This window comes from Jaculus jaculus, unplaced genomic scaffold, assembly GCF_020740685.1.
Source record: "Jaculus jaculus isolate mJacJac1 unplaced genomic scaffold, mJacJac1.mat.Y.cur u26, whole genome shotgun sequence".
Lineage (NCBI taxonomy): Eukaryota > Metazoa > Chordata > Mammalia > Rodentia > Dipodidae > Jaculus > Jaculus jaculus.
In genome coordinates this window covers 240913-255333 of record NW_025423516.1, presented here as the reverse complement: position 1 = coordinate 255333, position 14421 = coordinate 240913, and the positions used below count along the sequence as shown (strand labels likewise).

The following is a 14421-nucleotide window of genomic DNA, read 5'->3' as shown; positions in this document are numbered from 1 at the left end:
ATAACTATTCAGTAATTCTTATAGGCTGAAAGTTTTGTCTCCAGGACATGATCCTATTGGAGATTGTACAAGTGAGGTGATCTTCTGTCATTAGTAAATGATATTTAACTATGTTCTTGCATGGGATACTGTCACACAAACTGCTCCTCTCCCTCTGTACTATGTGACGGCACATTCTGCCTTTCATTCCACTAAGGATGTGCTGCTGTCTCGTCACAGCATAAAAGCACTGGCAGCAAACACGTGAACATAGAATAAACGTGCTTAAACTGTGAAACAAACTCACTGCTTTCTCTACATGATTAGGGACTATTCCATATGCTGCTGAAAAAAAAATGGGTATTGTGTCACTTTTGGATGGGATATTTTGTAGAGGTGTAGATTTTACAGATTTTTAAAACTTTGGAGAGTTATACTTAAGAAATTGAAATGAAGATTTGCAACTTGTTTTAGGTATGCAACTGCCATAGCATATATTGTTTTGGTGGCCTATGTCACCTCACTGGGCCACAACTTACTGGCAGGTATCTCATCACTGGCATAGAATGTTTCTAAAGAATTTTATTTTTAAACTTATAATCAGGGACAGACAGTAAGGAGAAAATCAACAAGCTAGAGTGAGAAAATTGCTATATCATGCCATCTTGCCACTTCTCACAAAGTTAGATACATGTGCCAATGTGTGGACCTGACTTTATATGGGTACAGTAAAATCAATTTAGTGTCATTAGGCTCTGAGTGGTTACCCTGTTGTCATACCATTATTTGGTAAAAACCTTTTGTTATCATATGGCATATGATTAAATATTTTAAATTTAGCATTTCAAAAGAAGCAAACGCCCCCAGTTATTAGTATGATAAATGTCTCTGAAAATCATAATTAAAAAAAATAAAAACAGGTTATTGTAATGGAAATTTATATAGAGAAAAAACAATGAAAAATAAAACTGAAATGTTTCTGGAAAGAAGAATTCAAATTAAAAACTGGAAATCCTCTCCAATTGCATCCTATGAAACAGAACAACAGCAGGTAAGACAAGAAAACTGAATTAATGTTTTAGTCAAAATTAATAAGGTCGGGTTCGAGAGATGGCTTAGCAGTTAAGCACTTATGGGTGAACTGTAAGGACCTTGGTTCAAGGCTCAATTCCCCAGGACTGATGTAAGCCAGATGCACAAGGGGGCGCACAATCTGGAGTTCATTTGCAGTGGCTGAAGGCCCTGGAGCGCCCATTCTCTCCCTTTCTCTCCCCCTACCTCTTTCTCTCTCTGCCTGTAGCTCTCAAAGAAATAAATAAATAAACCGAAAAAAATTAATATGGTCAAAATATATAAATGAAATAAGGGATATTTGCAACCATACAGAAGGACCAAGTTTACAAATTGTAGGCTTAGAAAGAAAAGAACCCTTGTCTAAAGGCATGGAATGTTTTAAAAATGTAGAAGTTGTTTTCTATTTCATTGGGGAATGCTTTCATCTCAATTATAGTTATCAATCTATAACTTTCTATTTTGGGGGGTCTCTGGTTTAGGTATGAGACTAATGGTGACTTCATAGAAGGACTTTGGATTATTCTCTCTTTTTCATTTGTGTGAAATAATTTTATAAGAAATATTTTTCTTCTTGAAAAGTTTGGTTCAATTCAGTAGTGAATCTGACTAGATTTTTTTTTTGTTGTTGTCCTTTTTGTAAGATTCTTAATGACTCTTCCATTTCCTTGGAAGTAATATATTTGTTTAGGATGCCTGCCTTTTCTAAATTTACTTCTGGACTGTGACATGAATCAAGGAATTCATCTTTTTCTTCCAGGTCTTTCACTTTTGTAGAATACAGTTTTTGAAATATGCCCATGATTCTCCAAATTTCATTTGTATCAGTGTGACATCTGCACTTTCACTTTTAAGCATGTTACTTTGAGAATTCTTTTTGTTTGGTTGATTGGTTCATTTGACCACAAAAATATCAATCTTGTTCAATTTCTCAAAGAATCTGCTCTTTTTTTCATAAACATTTTAATTCTTACTTTTATTTCCAATTCATTGTTTCTACTGTGACCTTAATAATTTATTTCTATCTCATTCTTGGACTGTTATTGTATTTTCAGCATCTTTAAATGGGTATTTAAATTATTTATTTGAAATCTCTGTTTTTGTAATATGGGCATTTAATTGTATAACTGGGAAGTAATGTTTTACCTGATTAAGAGAGAATGATTTAAATTACTTTCACAATTACAAAGAAATTAAACATTGGACCTAATAAACAAGTTGTAGACATAGACAATGTGTTAGTTTATATGTAATCTCCCAAATTCAGGCTGAGTCCCCTAGAATGTTATGGGCCAATTGAACTATGTGCTTGCTCCAGTTTGATAAGAGAAGTTTTACAGATCTGATGGGCTCACTTTTAATGATACTAAATGTTTCTAGAATGAGTTCTCAATGCGCTTCTTACTTCTGTATATTAACAATTCTCACTATGACATACCCTGAATATTTTCTCTTTTGGCTCAAGTGCATTTGCTATTTACTATACCTTTTGTACCTAAATAGTATCTTCTCTCCTTGAAAGAGGAAAATTCCTTCTACATTTTTTTCAATGCATTCAATATCTTTACTCAAGGGTTCGTTTCTTTCTAAGCCTATAATTTGTACACTTGTTCTTTCTGTTGTGTTGCAGATACCCGTGATTTCCTTTATACGTTTTGACCATATTAATTTTGACAGAAGCATTAATTCTTTGTCTTTGTCTTCATCTGCTGATATTCTGTCCTTCATAGGATGCAATCTATTGGAGAGGATTTCCAGTTTTTAATTTGACTTATTGTGTTTTTTCTTTCCAGAATCATTGCAATTTGACTTTTCATTGGTATATTTCTATTTATAAACTTCCATTATAATATCCTATTATGATTGTTTTAATTCTCTTGGTTGTTTCTTTTGAAAGGCTAAATTTAAATTTTCCAATATTTAATTTTATGTCAAAACCACAAGTGAGGAAGAAAATCTTTTTCACTAAATAATGCTATGACAACTGTGTAACCATTTACAGCCTAATAACATTAAATTGATTTTACTCTACCCATATAAAGCCAAGTGCACAAATTGCAACATACAACTGAAATTTGTTTGAAGTGGCAGGAGGGACCGGGGCATCCATTTTTTCTCTCTCTGTCTGTCACTCTCTCTCTCTCTCAATCCCTCTCTCTTTCCCTCTGTTTGTCTCCCCTTTCAGATATATAAATAAAATTCTTTAGAAACATTCTATGCAAGAGATGAGATACCTGCCAGTAAGTTGTGGCTCAGTGAGGCAACGTAGGCTGCCAACACAATATATGTTATGGCAGTTGTCTTGTTTGCATAACTAACATAAGTTGTACATCTTCATTTTTTATTTCTTTTTTTTTAATTATGTATTTATTTATTTGAGAGCGACAGACACAGAGAGAAAGACAGATAGAGGGAGAGAGAGAGAATGGGCGCGCCAGGGCTTCCAGCCTCTGCAAACGAACTCCAGACACGTGCGCCCCCTTGTGCATCTGGCTAACGTGGGACCTGGGGAACCGAGCCTCGAACCGGGGTCCTTAGGCTTCACAGGCAAGCGCTTAACTGCTAAGCCATCTCTCCAGTCCATTTTTTATTTCTTACATATAAATCTCCAAAGCTTTAAAAAAATCTGTAACATCTACACCTCTACAGAATATCCCATCCAAATGTGGCACAATACCCATTTCATCAGCATCATATGGAACAATCCCTAATCATGTAGAGAAGGCAGTGAATTTGTTTCACAGTTTAAGCACATTTATTCTATGCTCACATGTTTGCTGCCAGTGATTCTATGCTGTGACGACAACAGCACATCCTTAGTGGAATGAAAGGCAAAATGTGCTGACACATAGTACAGAGGGAGAGGAGCAGTTTGTGTGACAGTATCCCATGCAAGAACATAGTTAAATATCATTTACTAATGACAGCAGATCACCTCACTTAAATGTACAATCTCCAATAGGATCATGTCCTGGAGACAAAACTTTCAGCCTATAAGAATTACTGAGTAGTTAGGTACTAAACTCTGTTTTAAGAAACAGGCTGATTTCTGTAACTCTTTGTGTAGGCTGACTAATACATCAATGAGGCAAAACCCTATTCACTGGAGAATACTTTCATATTACACAAATATGTTTTCCTTCATTTCATTAAACATAGAATTGAAAATTTTGGATCTTGTCTTTGCATAGCTCATAAACTAACATTGGTTTGTAAGGGTTTTTAAAAATCAATTGTTTATTTTACATACTTATGCAAATGTGAGTAATTAGTTTATTCATGTCTAAGTGAAAACAATTCTTGAAATCATCATATCTATAATTTTAAAAAAAGAAAAGATTAACAGTTACATATAACCCATATTTTGCAGTGTTATATTTGCATAAATTTATATTTTAGAACAGTCAATATTTTCACAATGGATGAATGTTTGAATCATTTGTGTAATTTTTTTGCAAGATTGGCATAGAACACACACTAAAAACAATCAAAAATAAAACTGCTGTGAGCTATTCCCTTGGTCACTATGATTGAAACTTCTCTACATATTACATTCAGAATTCCATGGTCCAGATAGACATTCAGGCTTGATATAAGTTCAGGTTTCATGGACACAAAGGCTGATATATTCATTCAGGAAAGACAAGGAATATTCAGCAAAAAGATGATAGGGTAATTAATCATCTTAGTTGTACCAGGAAGCACATATTGGATTATTCCTATGCCTGACTGTCTTTCATATTGATCATGAACAACATTTTCACTGTCACCAAAGTTTTGCTGACATTCTTTTGTATATTCCCTACCACAGAACATCAAATGGCTAGTGATTTAAACCATAACTATTCTGTTTCAATTTTCCAGGGGATGAACTATTTGCTCCTATGCATGGATAAACCTTAATGTATATTGAAAACATCTTTAGGTAAGGCCTCTGCTACTTTCAAAGGGAGCTATTCTTTTACCTCATAATCAAACCCTCACTGTATCTCTGAATATTCTTTGAACACTCAAATACAACCTTTTAAGACATTCTCAAAGACATTTGCTCTATCCAGCAAACTATAGTAGGTTTCTTTGAAACAATCTGAAGAAGGTATCAGATACAATTCAGGTTATCCAGAGTAATGGGAGCAAAATGCACAGTACATTAGTAATGCTTTGTTGTAAGTGTCTTTATTTACTAATTGGAGAGATATGTGTGAAAATGATTATTCTTGTTACTGCAAACCATATCCAGAGGAATATGACAGTTTGAGAAATTGGCTTATCGTAGGAGTTGGTAAATGGAATCTGGCCTGACAGCTGTACATGGAAGCTGATAAACAATGTTAGAATGTAAGAGCCACAGGAAGGGTAGGACACCTTACAACGTGCTCCTTCCAGACATAAAATGGCCTGGGTATCTATGACCTCATCGTGTCTGACACTACCTACACAAGACCATCATAAGAGGAGGAAAAGGTCATGGCATCATAGTAACAGGGATACTGATTGAGATGAAGAGGGGATATTACAGAGAATGGAATTTCAAAGGGAAAAGTGGGGGGGGGAGAGCATAGAGGTATTTCCATAGGATATATTTATAATCATGGAAAATGTTAATAAAAATTGAGAAAACAAACAATGTTAGAGACCAAATAAGACTTGTACACATTAACAAATTTTTAACCTCTTTTTAATATTTAGTGTTTACAATAGTGCAAGGGTTTCTACAGGATATAATTTAAGTTAAGACATATGAGGTAAAATTTAAAAATTAATTGGTTGTACAATATGATTTTTCTCCACCCTCTTTAGAGTATTTTTACTGGGTCTTATCAAAAGGATGTAACACTTGGGGAAAAATATACAACTTATCAATCCTGTACTGGAGGCCAAGATAGAGAAGACTTCCACTATCACCATGGCTATCCCCTTGGAGCTGTGATAGACAGGGAGGAAAGTGACCCACACACTGCAGAACACCAGCATGCTGAAGGTCAGGAATTTGGCTTCATTGAATGCATCAGGCAGGTTTCTGGCCAGGAAAGCCACAGTAAAGCTCCCTATAGCCAGAGATCCCAGGTATCCCAGAACACAGTAGAAGGCAGTGTCTGAGCCTTTGTTACACATAATGATGATGTACCCATGTTCCGAGTGTTCATCAGTGTCAACAAAGGGAGGGGATGTTCCCATCCAGATGCCACAGAGAACAAGTTGGATCAAGGTACAGATGGGAATGATGAAGTTAGGTGCTCCTGATACCAGCAGTCCCCTCAACTTTTGTCCTGGAGCAGTGGCCCTGAAGGCCAGAACCACAGTGATTGTTTTGGCCAAAATAGTTGACACAGCCACAGTGAACAGAAGTGCAAATGTGATCTGCTGCAGGATACACTTGGCTGTGGTGGGGTGTCCAATGAAGAGTAATGGGCAGAGAAAACAGAACTTGAGGGAAATGAGCAGGATGTAGCTGTTTGTTCGATTATTGGCCTTCACAATTGGTGTGTTTTTGTGCTTCACAAAAACCCCAAGTACAACAGCAGTGAGTATAGAGAAGCAAAGCGCTATACAAGCCAAAGCTATCCCCAAGGCATCTTCATAAGCCAGAAACTTCATAGTTTTTTGGAGACAGTGATTTTTCTCTAGGCTAGCATATTGGTTGATGGGGCACTTCACACATTGATCCATATCTGGCAGACAATGCAAAATATCATCAGATTAGTGGCAGTATTTACTTCTTTGTTACAACATTCTTGTATTCTACTTCCTATTTACAATTAAGGTAGTTCTCTTTATACCCATGATGGCAATTAATAAAGACCATCATATTAGGTGAGATAAACAAAGCTTTTTTTAAAAAAAATACTTTATTTATTTGCTCATAGGCAGAGGGAGACAGAGAAATCTGGAGAGAATGGGTGTTCATGAACCTCTAGCCACTGTAAACAAGCACCACATACATGTACCACTTTGTACATCTGTCTTTCTCTGTGTAATGGGGAAGTGAACTGAGGTGGTTAGGCTTAGCATGTCCTTGCTTTAACTGGTGTGCCATCTCCTCAGCCTAACAAAGCTGTATTTTATTCACTTAACTTACCTTATATATTCTCTTGACCCTTTGTTTTTCTTAAAAGAATAAAATAATTTTGTTGCAGTGTACTAGAATTATATAGTGACATTTATTACATGAGGTATTTCTTATGATTTCTACTACAGGAGAGATGGCTTATTAATTAAGATGCTTGCCTGCAATGCCTAAGGGCCCATGCTTGTTTCACCACATCTCTCATAAGTTAGATACACTTGGTGATACATGAGTAAGTCGCACATTTCCACAAGGTGGCACACGTTAGGAATTCAACTGCACTGGTTAGGGACCATTGCACCCCAATTATCTCTCTTTCTCTCACTAACTCACACTCATGCTCTCTTTCATTAAAAGAGCTAGTCTTGACTCAAAAAGAAAAAAACACTAGCTCAGAGTTCTGTACACAGTGCAGTATGAGATCAGAGAGGTACATGACTCTATGTTGATTTTAACACCTTTGTTAGACAACATCCATAAATTTAGATAATAAAATGTGATTTTTCCCTCATACTACAGTTCTCTGTCTTATGAAGCCTATCTGTCTGTATCAGCTGATGTTTTATGGCTTTGTACCCAAATGTCAGTAGGCACATATAATTGTTCCAACACATATTTTAGGGAATATGAATGAAATTGAATAAACCTAGATATAATTAACTCTAATATGATCATTGTTGCAATCTATCTACTTGGAATAGGTATTCATATACAAATGTTGAGATGACATACCATTTATCTGTTTCTCCAAATTTACTTCAATAATCCTTGGTCTATGTTTTAGCATAATTTGGTCAAGAAGTTTATTCAAGAAAGGATTATGAACAAGATAACTTGTCAACTTTAAAAAAAGAATGAACATGACACACAATAAGGAACTGGGGAGAAATTCTTGCCCCCTATAAGTTGCATTTTCTATCATGGTGCTTTACAGTTTTGATTGTAATTGTATTGAATCATAAAAGAGGACTTATAAGAAATATGTGGTATCTCCTATTGAATATTTACATAAAGGTATATTTTCCCAATAATTATAATATTACTTCTCTTAATCATGTATTGTAAATTTATGCACATATATTTTAAGAATCATATATTATAAGGCCATACATCCTACCTAATTTGGTAAATATAACATGGCCAACATGTACAAATAAAAAACAAAACACTTCAATGCTAATACTGAATTTATCCAACACCAAAAAGTTTATATTTAATTAATTAGTTTGGGTTACATGTTGAAGTATTACTTGAATGAACACTGTTTAATATACTTCTAATTATATTATTTTATTCATTTTGTGACATTATCCAATCATGCTAAAAAATCATGTCAATCTCATTCCTTTTATTACATCATGTATCAATATTCCTCTGTATCCACTTTGAGTTCTAGTACACTGAAAAGGTGGTTAGCGTGTGCTGCAGACTCTAAGAGATGAAAATACTGAGGAATTAATATTTATATCATATTTAAATCCCATTGATAATATTGACCACAGCCTTTAGGTTCTACTTTAACATGCCACTCCCATTGTATTGTGTTCTCACCTGTAAAATAGAGGGCAACATAAAATAGTACCTATTTTTCCATTCTGTGCTCAACCCAGTGGATTTGACATATGAGATATATGTTTTATTCTTATTTTTAACTTCAGAATATTTCTCATTATCTCCTTAAATGCTTCAAATTACATCTAAAATGATGCACATGATATTTTAATTGGAATGTTTATGTTTCCTGATAAAGGATTTAAATAGTTGTGATATGCTATTACCTAATGTCTTAAAATCAACTGCTTTCTGAATTATTATTTCATAGACGCTAAGGAGATATTATGCTTATATTGAAAGTGTTTGCAAAATTACATATCATTAAAGCCAGAAAAGGGTGGAGTGGTGGCATACTGTCTAAAGTACTTTCTTGCAAAAACTAAGGACCCAGGTTTGACTCTCCACATCCCATGTAAACCAGTTCTACATGGTGGCACATGCATCTGAACTTCGTTTGCAGTGGGTAGAGGCTCTGGCATTCACATTCTCACTTTATCTCTCCTTTCCTCTCTAATCAATCAATAAATAACTGAATAGAATGAATATAAATATTTATGTCCAAAAATTAGATATCTGAGCATTTATTATTCATCAGCAACCTCTTGCATCCTGGGAAGATAATGATGTGAAAGATTCCTTCTTATTAACTTCATTTTATGTAGATTCACAGAGGATTATATGAATATGTGACATTCCTTGATAGAAATAATATATTCATTAACTATTTGACCTCAAAGAGTATTTTTATTGTGGGAGAACCAGTATGTACAATGGATCTAGGTACTAAAAGTGTGGTTCATGGAGTAAAGTGAGTATTATGTTTATGGTCATGAGTATTTATCATTTCAACCAAGTGATTACATTAAGCAATGAAGAAATATTATTAGTTTTTTCAGATAGGTGGATAAAAGAGACAAACTGGAGAAAGACTCTCTAAACCATCAACTTACCCGTTTTGTTAGAAATCTCATTTTCTGGGCAGGGGAAACAATCAAAACAACAGGCAGCGTTTCCCTCATGTCGGAACTTCCTGAAACCAAGCTTGCAAGTCTCACTGCACACAGAGGAGGGAATCTGAGGAAAAATAGAAGTGTAGTTGCAAAAGTTAGTAATGTTATATACTCTATTCATAACAATATGTGAAAATAATCACCCTTACTAAACTCTTTATCCACATCTGCAATAAAATTGAGGTGTCACACTCCATTTATTACAATGTATGTTGTCATGTCTGTCAAGATTATTTTTGTTTTTGAGGTAGAGTCTCACTCTAGACTATGCTGACCTGAAATTTGCTATGTGATCTCAGGCTGGCCTTGAACTCACAGCAATCCTCCTGACTCTGCCTCCAGAGTGGTGGAATTAAAGGCATGCACCACTACACCCAGCCTGTCTGTCAAGATGCTGATGAAATTTTTTGTCATTTCCAAATATTTTTCAAAAGATATAAAAAAAATCTAGGACACTGTTAAAAGAAACATAAACAACATGTTGCACTTGGCCAAATTGTGAGGGCACACATGGGCCTACAAGATTTTATCTATTTATGTTAAGAGTAAAACATCACAGTTAGGTAAATATACCTGCCTACTCCATGTGGCCCACTCTATGGCCTCATCAGACAAATACAATTGTTGACCGAAGGAACCATATGATGTAAACTGTCCTATTTTCACCTTGATTCCAAGACCTTGTGGATAATTTGAAATGTGGAAAATGTCATAGTCTGCATCACATTTTCTTTTCTCATTAAGAGTCACTAGGTCTCCAATGGGGTTAATAAATTCCATATTCTTCATAGTGTGGTAAAACTAAAGAAAACATATCAGTTCCAATTAAGCAAAGACAAAATGGACATAATATGTGATATGAGTAATACCTTTGTTTTTTACAACCCTACCCAGAAAATGAAACTCTATTGCATGTACCCAATAATGTGAAATAAATGAATTTCCACAGATAAATGTAGAAGCATCCAAATTCAAGAGTAATCCCAGAAACAGGTTTTAAACATATATGGAGCTACTTAGAAGGTATTAGTGATGACAATACATACCTTTGAGCAGTCAGGTACACATAGACTTGTTATTGGGTGAACATCTACCTGTTCATAATGCATTGCATGGTAAGCATATGCCCAAGCATACACAGCATTATATAGATTATAACTCTCGTCATTCATGGCTATGTCAAATCCTTGACTTGCAAACCATTTTAATGAATTACTGAGTGCACATTTACTCTGTGTTCTACATTTAAATTCAATGTCCAAACAATTAAAGTACATCCATGCTGATCTCAGAACCGAAAAGTCTATTGGATATTGAGAAGTGTTCATTGACTGAATAATTTTTTTTAAAATTGGGAATCTCATGATGGTGATTAGAAAATGTGAAAGCACCATAGAATGAGTCAAAATTGATGTCTCTTCCTGTATTTGTGATGACATCCCACTGTGAGGTGGTGACCCAGATCCTTCGGATGCCTAAATTTGCCCATCTTCTAAAGCTCACTTCCAGTGTGGAATTTAATTCACCATAAATGACCACAACATTTGCCAATGATGTCACAATTTGTTTATGATATTTCTCAGCCCTTGTATTGTATAAGTCCATGTTTAATGGGATCACATTCACAAAGGCTAAACAGAGTTCATTCCCTTGCATCTTTTCTCTGAAGTCTGAGAGAAATTGAATACCTTGGTCATCATCAGAGATGACCAGCCCCATCCAGGTCCAGTTGAAATGAAGCATTAGGGAGACTATGGCAAAAGGCAGCCTTGTTTCCTTGGGTGCAATCTGATACAGATAAGGATACTGAAAACGGTCACTCAGAACAGGATTAAATGGGCCATAGTGAATCTAAAGGACACAGAACATACAAATGAATGTGAGGAAGAACAATGGAAGAAAACTCAAACTAAGATCTGAATTGTTTTAATCACCATTTGGGAAGAATGTTTGGAAAGATGTTTGCTCACACCATTATTCGTTGTATTTCACTATCCATAAGACTCTGGAAAAATACTGAACAGTTTAAGAGTTGTAGCAAATCCATTTTTATGTCTCCATAGTTCCTCCTATCAATTTTTAATAGTTAAGTGCTGAAACCCCACCAAGTCAAGGATTATGATCTCTATTAACTGGATGTGACAATACATGAATAATCCTAATATCCACTGAAAATATCCTAAGCACATGAGATTCGTAATTCTACTCTGTACATCACAAAGTCTCACCTGTCCTATACTGAATATTAATGAGAGAAATGTCCCAATTTTGCTACTTCTTTCCCATGATGGTCCTGTAAATAATAATCCACATTCATTTATTTCACAATGATAATTAGGAAGAACACTCTGTTTATTTTCTATGGAATATGGGTAAGAGACAATAATCAATGAATCATCACACATGGAAGGATTGAAGAAAACAATAATAGACGTGTTGGGTATAAGTTTGGGATTTCTGTTGATCTCTTCAGTGACAAAAATCATTGTCAGAATATATTGATATTTTTTCGCTGGCACACTGAAATGAAACACAGTAATCATTCTGGCTGAGGCTTCAAACAGGATAATCTTCAAAACAATTTGAATGGACATGTAATACATGTGATAAGTGATGCTTTTCTCCTGAAATTCTCATGTAATCATGCACCTTTATGTGAGGATATGATCCCACATGGCATAAAGACAAGGTATTTATAAATTATTAAATGAATGCCAATTCATAAAGGGATTTATGTTATGAATACATATAGAGAGAGTTGTATTCACCTTTGGCTAATGAGAAACTGGTGAAAAGTATATATGTATGTATATATATATATATATATATATAGTATAACTCTCATCATATATATATATATAGTTTATTGGTCATAAACGAACTTGAAAGTAGATTTACTCCAGACAGAATATCTTGATGCTAGAATTCTCAATTTTAAGAAATGAAAAATAAATGCAATAGTGATCGAGTTTATGGTATTTTGGTGGGCATATGTGGGTAATAGTCACCATGTTTGTGGAAGATCACATTGTTTGTGTTTTTTGTGTGTGTGTGTGTGTGTGTGTAAGAGGGCCTATGCTTGTTTCAGTGTGTACACTATAAACTAGTGTAAGTTGTTCTTATACATTACTGCACATGTCATTATTTGTCTTCAGTTTTTATTTTGACACAGGTTCTGACTCTTGCCCTTTCTGACCTGGGATTCAATATGTAGTCTTAGGGTAGCCTGGAACTTATGGTGATACTCCTACCTCAGCCTCCTAAACACTGAGATTAAAGGTATGTATCACCATGCCTGATTTACATGCCATTATTCTGATGACTTGGAGTTCACTAACTTGGTTATACAAGCAACCAATCTCTAGGGATTAGGACTTTTCAAACTCAGAACATGGGATGACATGTGCTCCAAGTCAAAATTTTAGGTTAGGGCCATGGATTTGAACAAAGGACCTCATGTTTATGGGGAAATTCCTTTCCAAATTCCTATGTTTTGCTACTTTGGTTAAATACAATCCTGCAATGAGTAAGGCAATTCCCTGTTTAATGGTGAATATACAGTCAATCCTATCTATTTACACAAAATCATGGCACTTATAATGCCTTTGAAGGCATGGGTATCTCCTGTAATTGTAATGTGAACTCTATTTCACCAGGAATTGGAAGTGTCTCTTCATTTTTGGAGTTCATTTGCTTCTTGTGTTAAGTAATTCTCCTTTGCTAGGACAACATAGCTGACAAAAATCAGGTTAAAGGAAGGCATATTTGTTGCAGATTATCCTTCCAGGTCATACTAAAGAATACTCAAAATTGATAAGGATATTATTGGCAGTCATAACATGGTATCTGGGAGTGGCCTCTTTCAGTCTAGCAAGGAGGCCCACAGAGCTATATTAATATTGCACATTGGCAGTCATGCCTCTTCCTTTTTATACAGTAGAGGATCTCTGCCCTGCTATGGTGCTGCCCACAGTAAATTTGGATATCCCCACTTCAATTACGCAGTCAGTCTTATCTAACAGGAATTCTCTCCAGGGATAACCTCATCCATATAATTCCTCTCAGATGATTGTAAGTCTTCTCAATTTGAAATAAAATGTGACAGTTAAAACATCTTTTTCCATCTGTTAGCTCAAAAATTCTCTCTCACATTTATTCTACCAATAACTGTGGGCTAACTCCACAATGCACGACCCATGTACATCAACAAGGAGGGGCCATTGGGAAGGTGGTAGGCCGTGGATGAGCCTAATAATTATACCAAACTGCCTGTATTTGCCAATAGAAAACTAATAAAAATATAAATATATTTAATAAAATTATCTCTCTAATGGTAATGTGAATTATTTTAAGGTGAAGAAATATTCCCTTTGTCTGATATAATCGTCTACTGTAAGTTTTTTGATCAGAGAATTAAGACCATAAATATCGAGAGTTATTGTTGTTCTGTGAGTTTATTTTTATTGACTGTCAAAGATTTGTTTCATTATGGTGTTTTAAAACAAAGTTTCATTCCCCTCTTCTCCTTTTCTTTTTTCACATCCCTTTAAGCTCTTCCTGATACTTAGCTTTTCACTCTTCATCCCTCAGGTTTCCTTTGGTTTGGTGGTATCACACTGTAGTTGTGCCTCTTGTGGTTGGTCAAGAGTTGTAGCTCATGTTACGTACCCCTTCTTGTATTTAGAGTTTGTTGAAAAATCACCTATCTTGAAGGGCTTTTTTTTTTTTTTTTTTTTTTTT

The 14421-nt window shown here is 35.0% G+C and overlaps 1 protein-coding gene across 1 annotated transcript; it reads right to left on the bottom strand.

The window, feature by feature from the left end:
• Window positions 1-5802: 5802 nt before the first annotated feature.
• LOC123457591 (vomeronasal type-2 receptor 116-like) lies at window positions 5803-12224 on the bottom strand. The gene is given in 6 exon segments (XM_045141439.1): window positions 5803-6722; window positions 9622-9745; window positions 10255-10482; window positions 10728-11027; window positions 11029-11540; window positions 11960-12224. Coding segments are annotated over 6 exon segments (2349 nt in total).
• Window positions 12225-14421: the final 2197 nt, after the last annotated feature.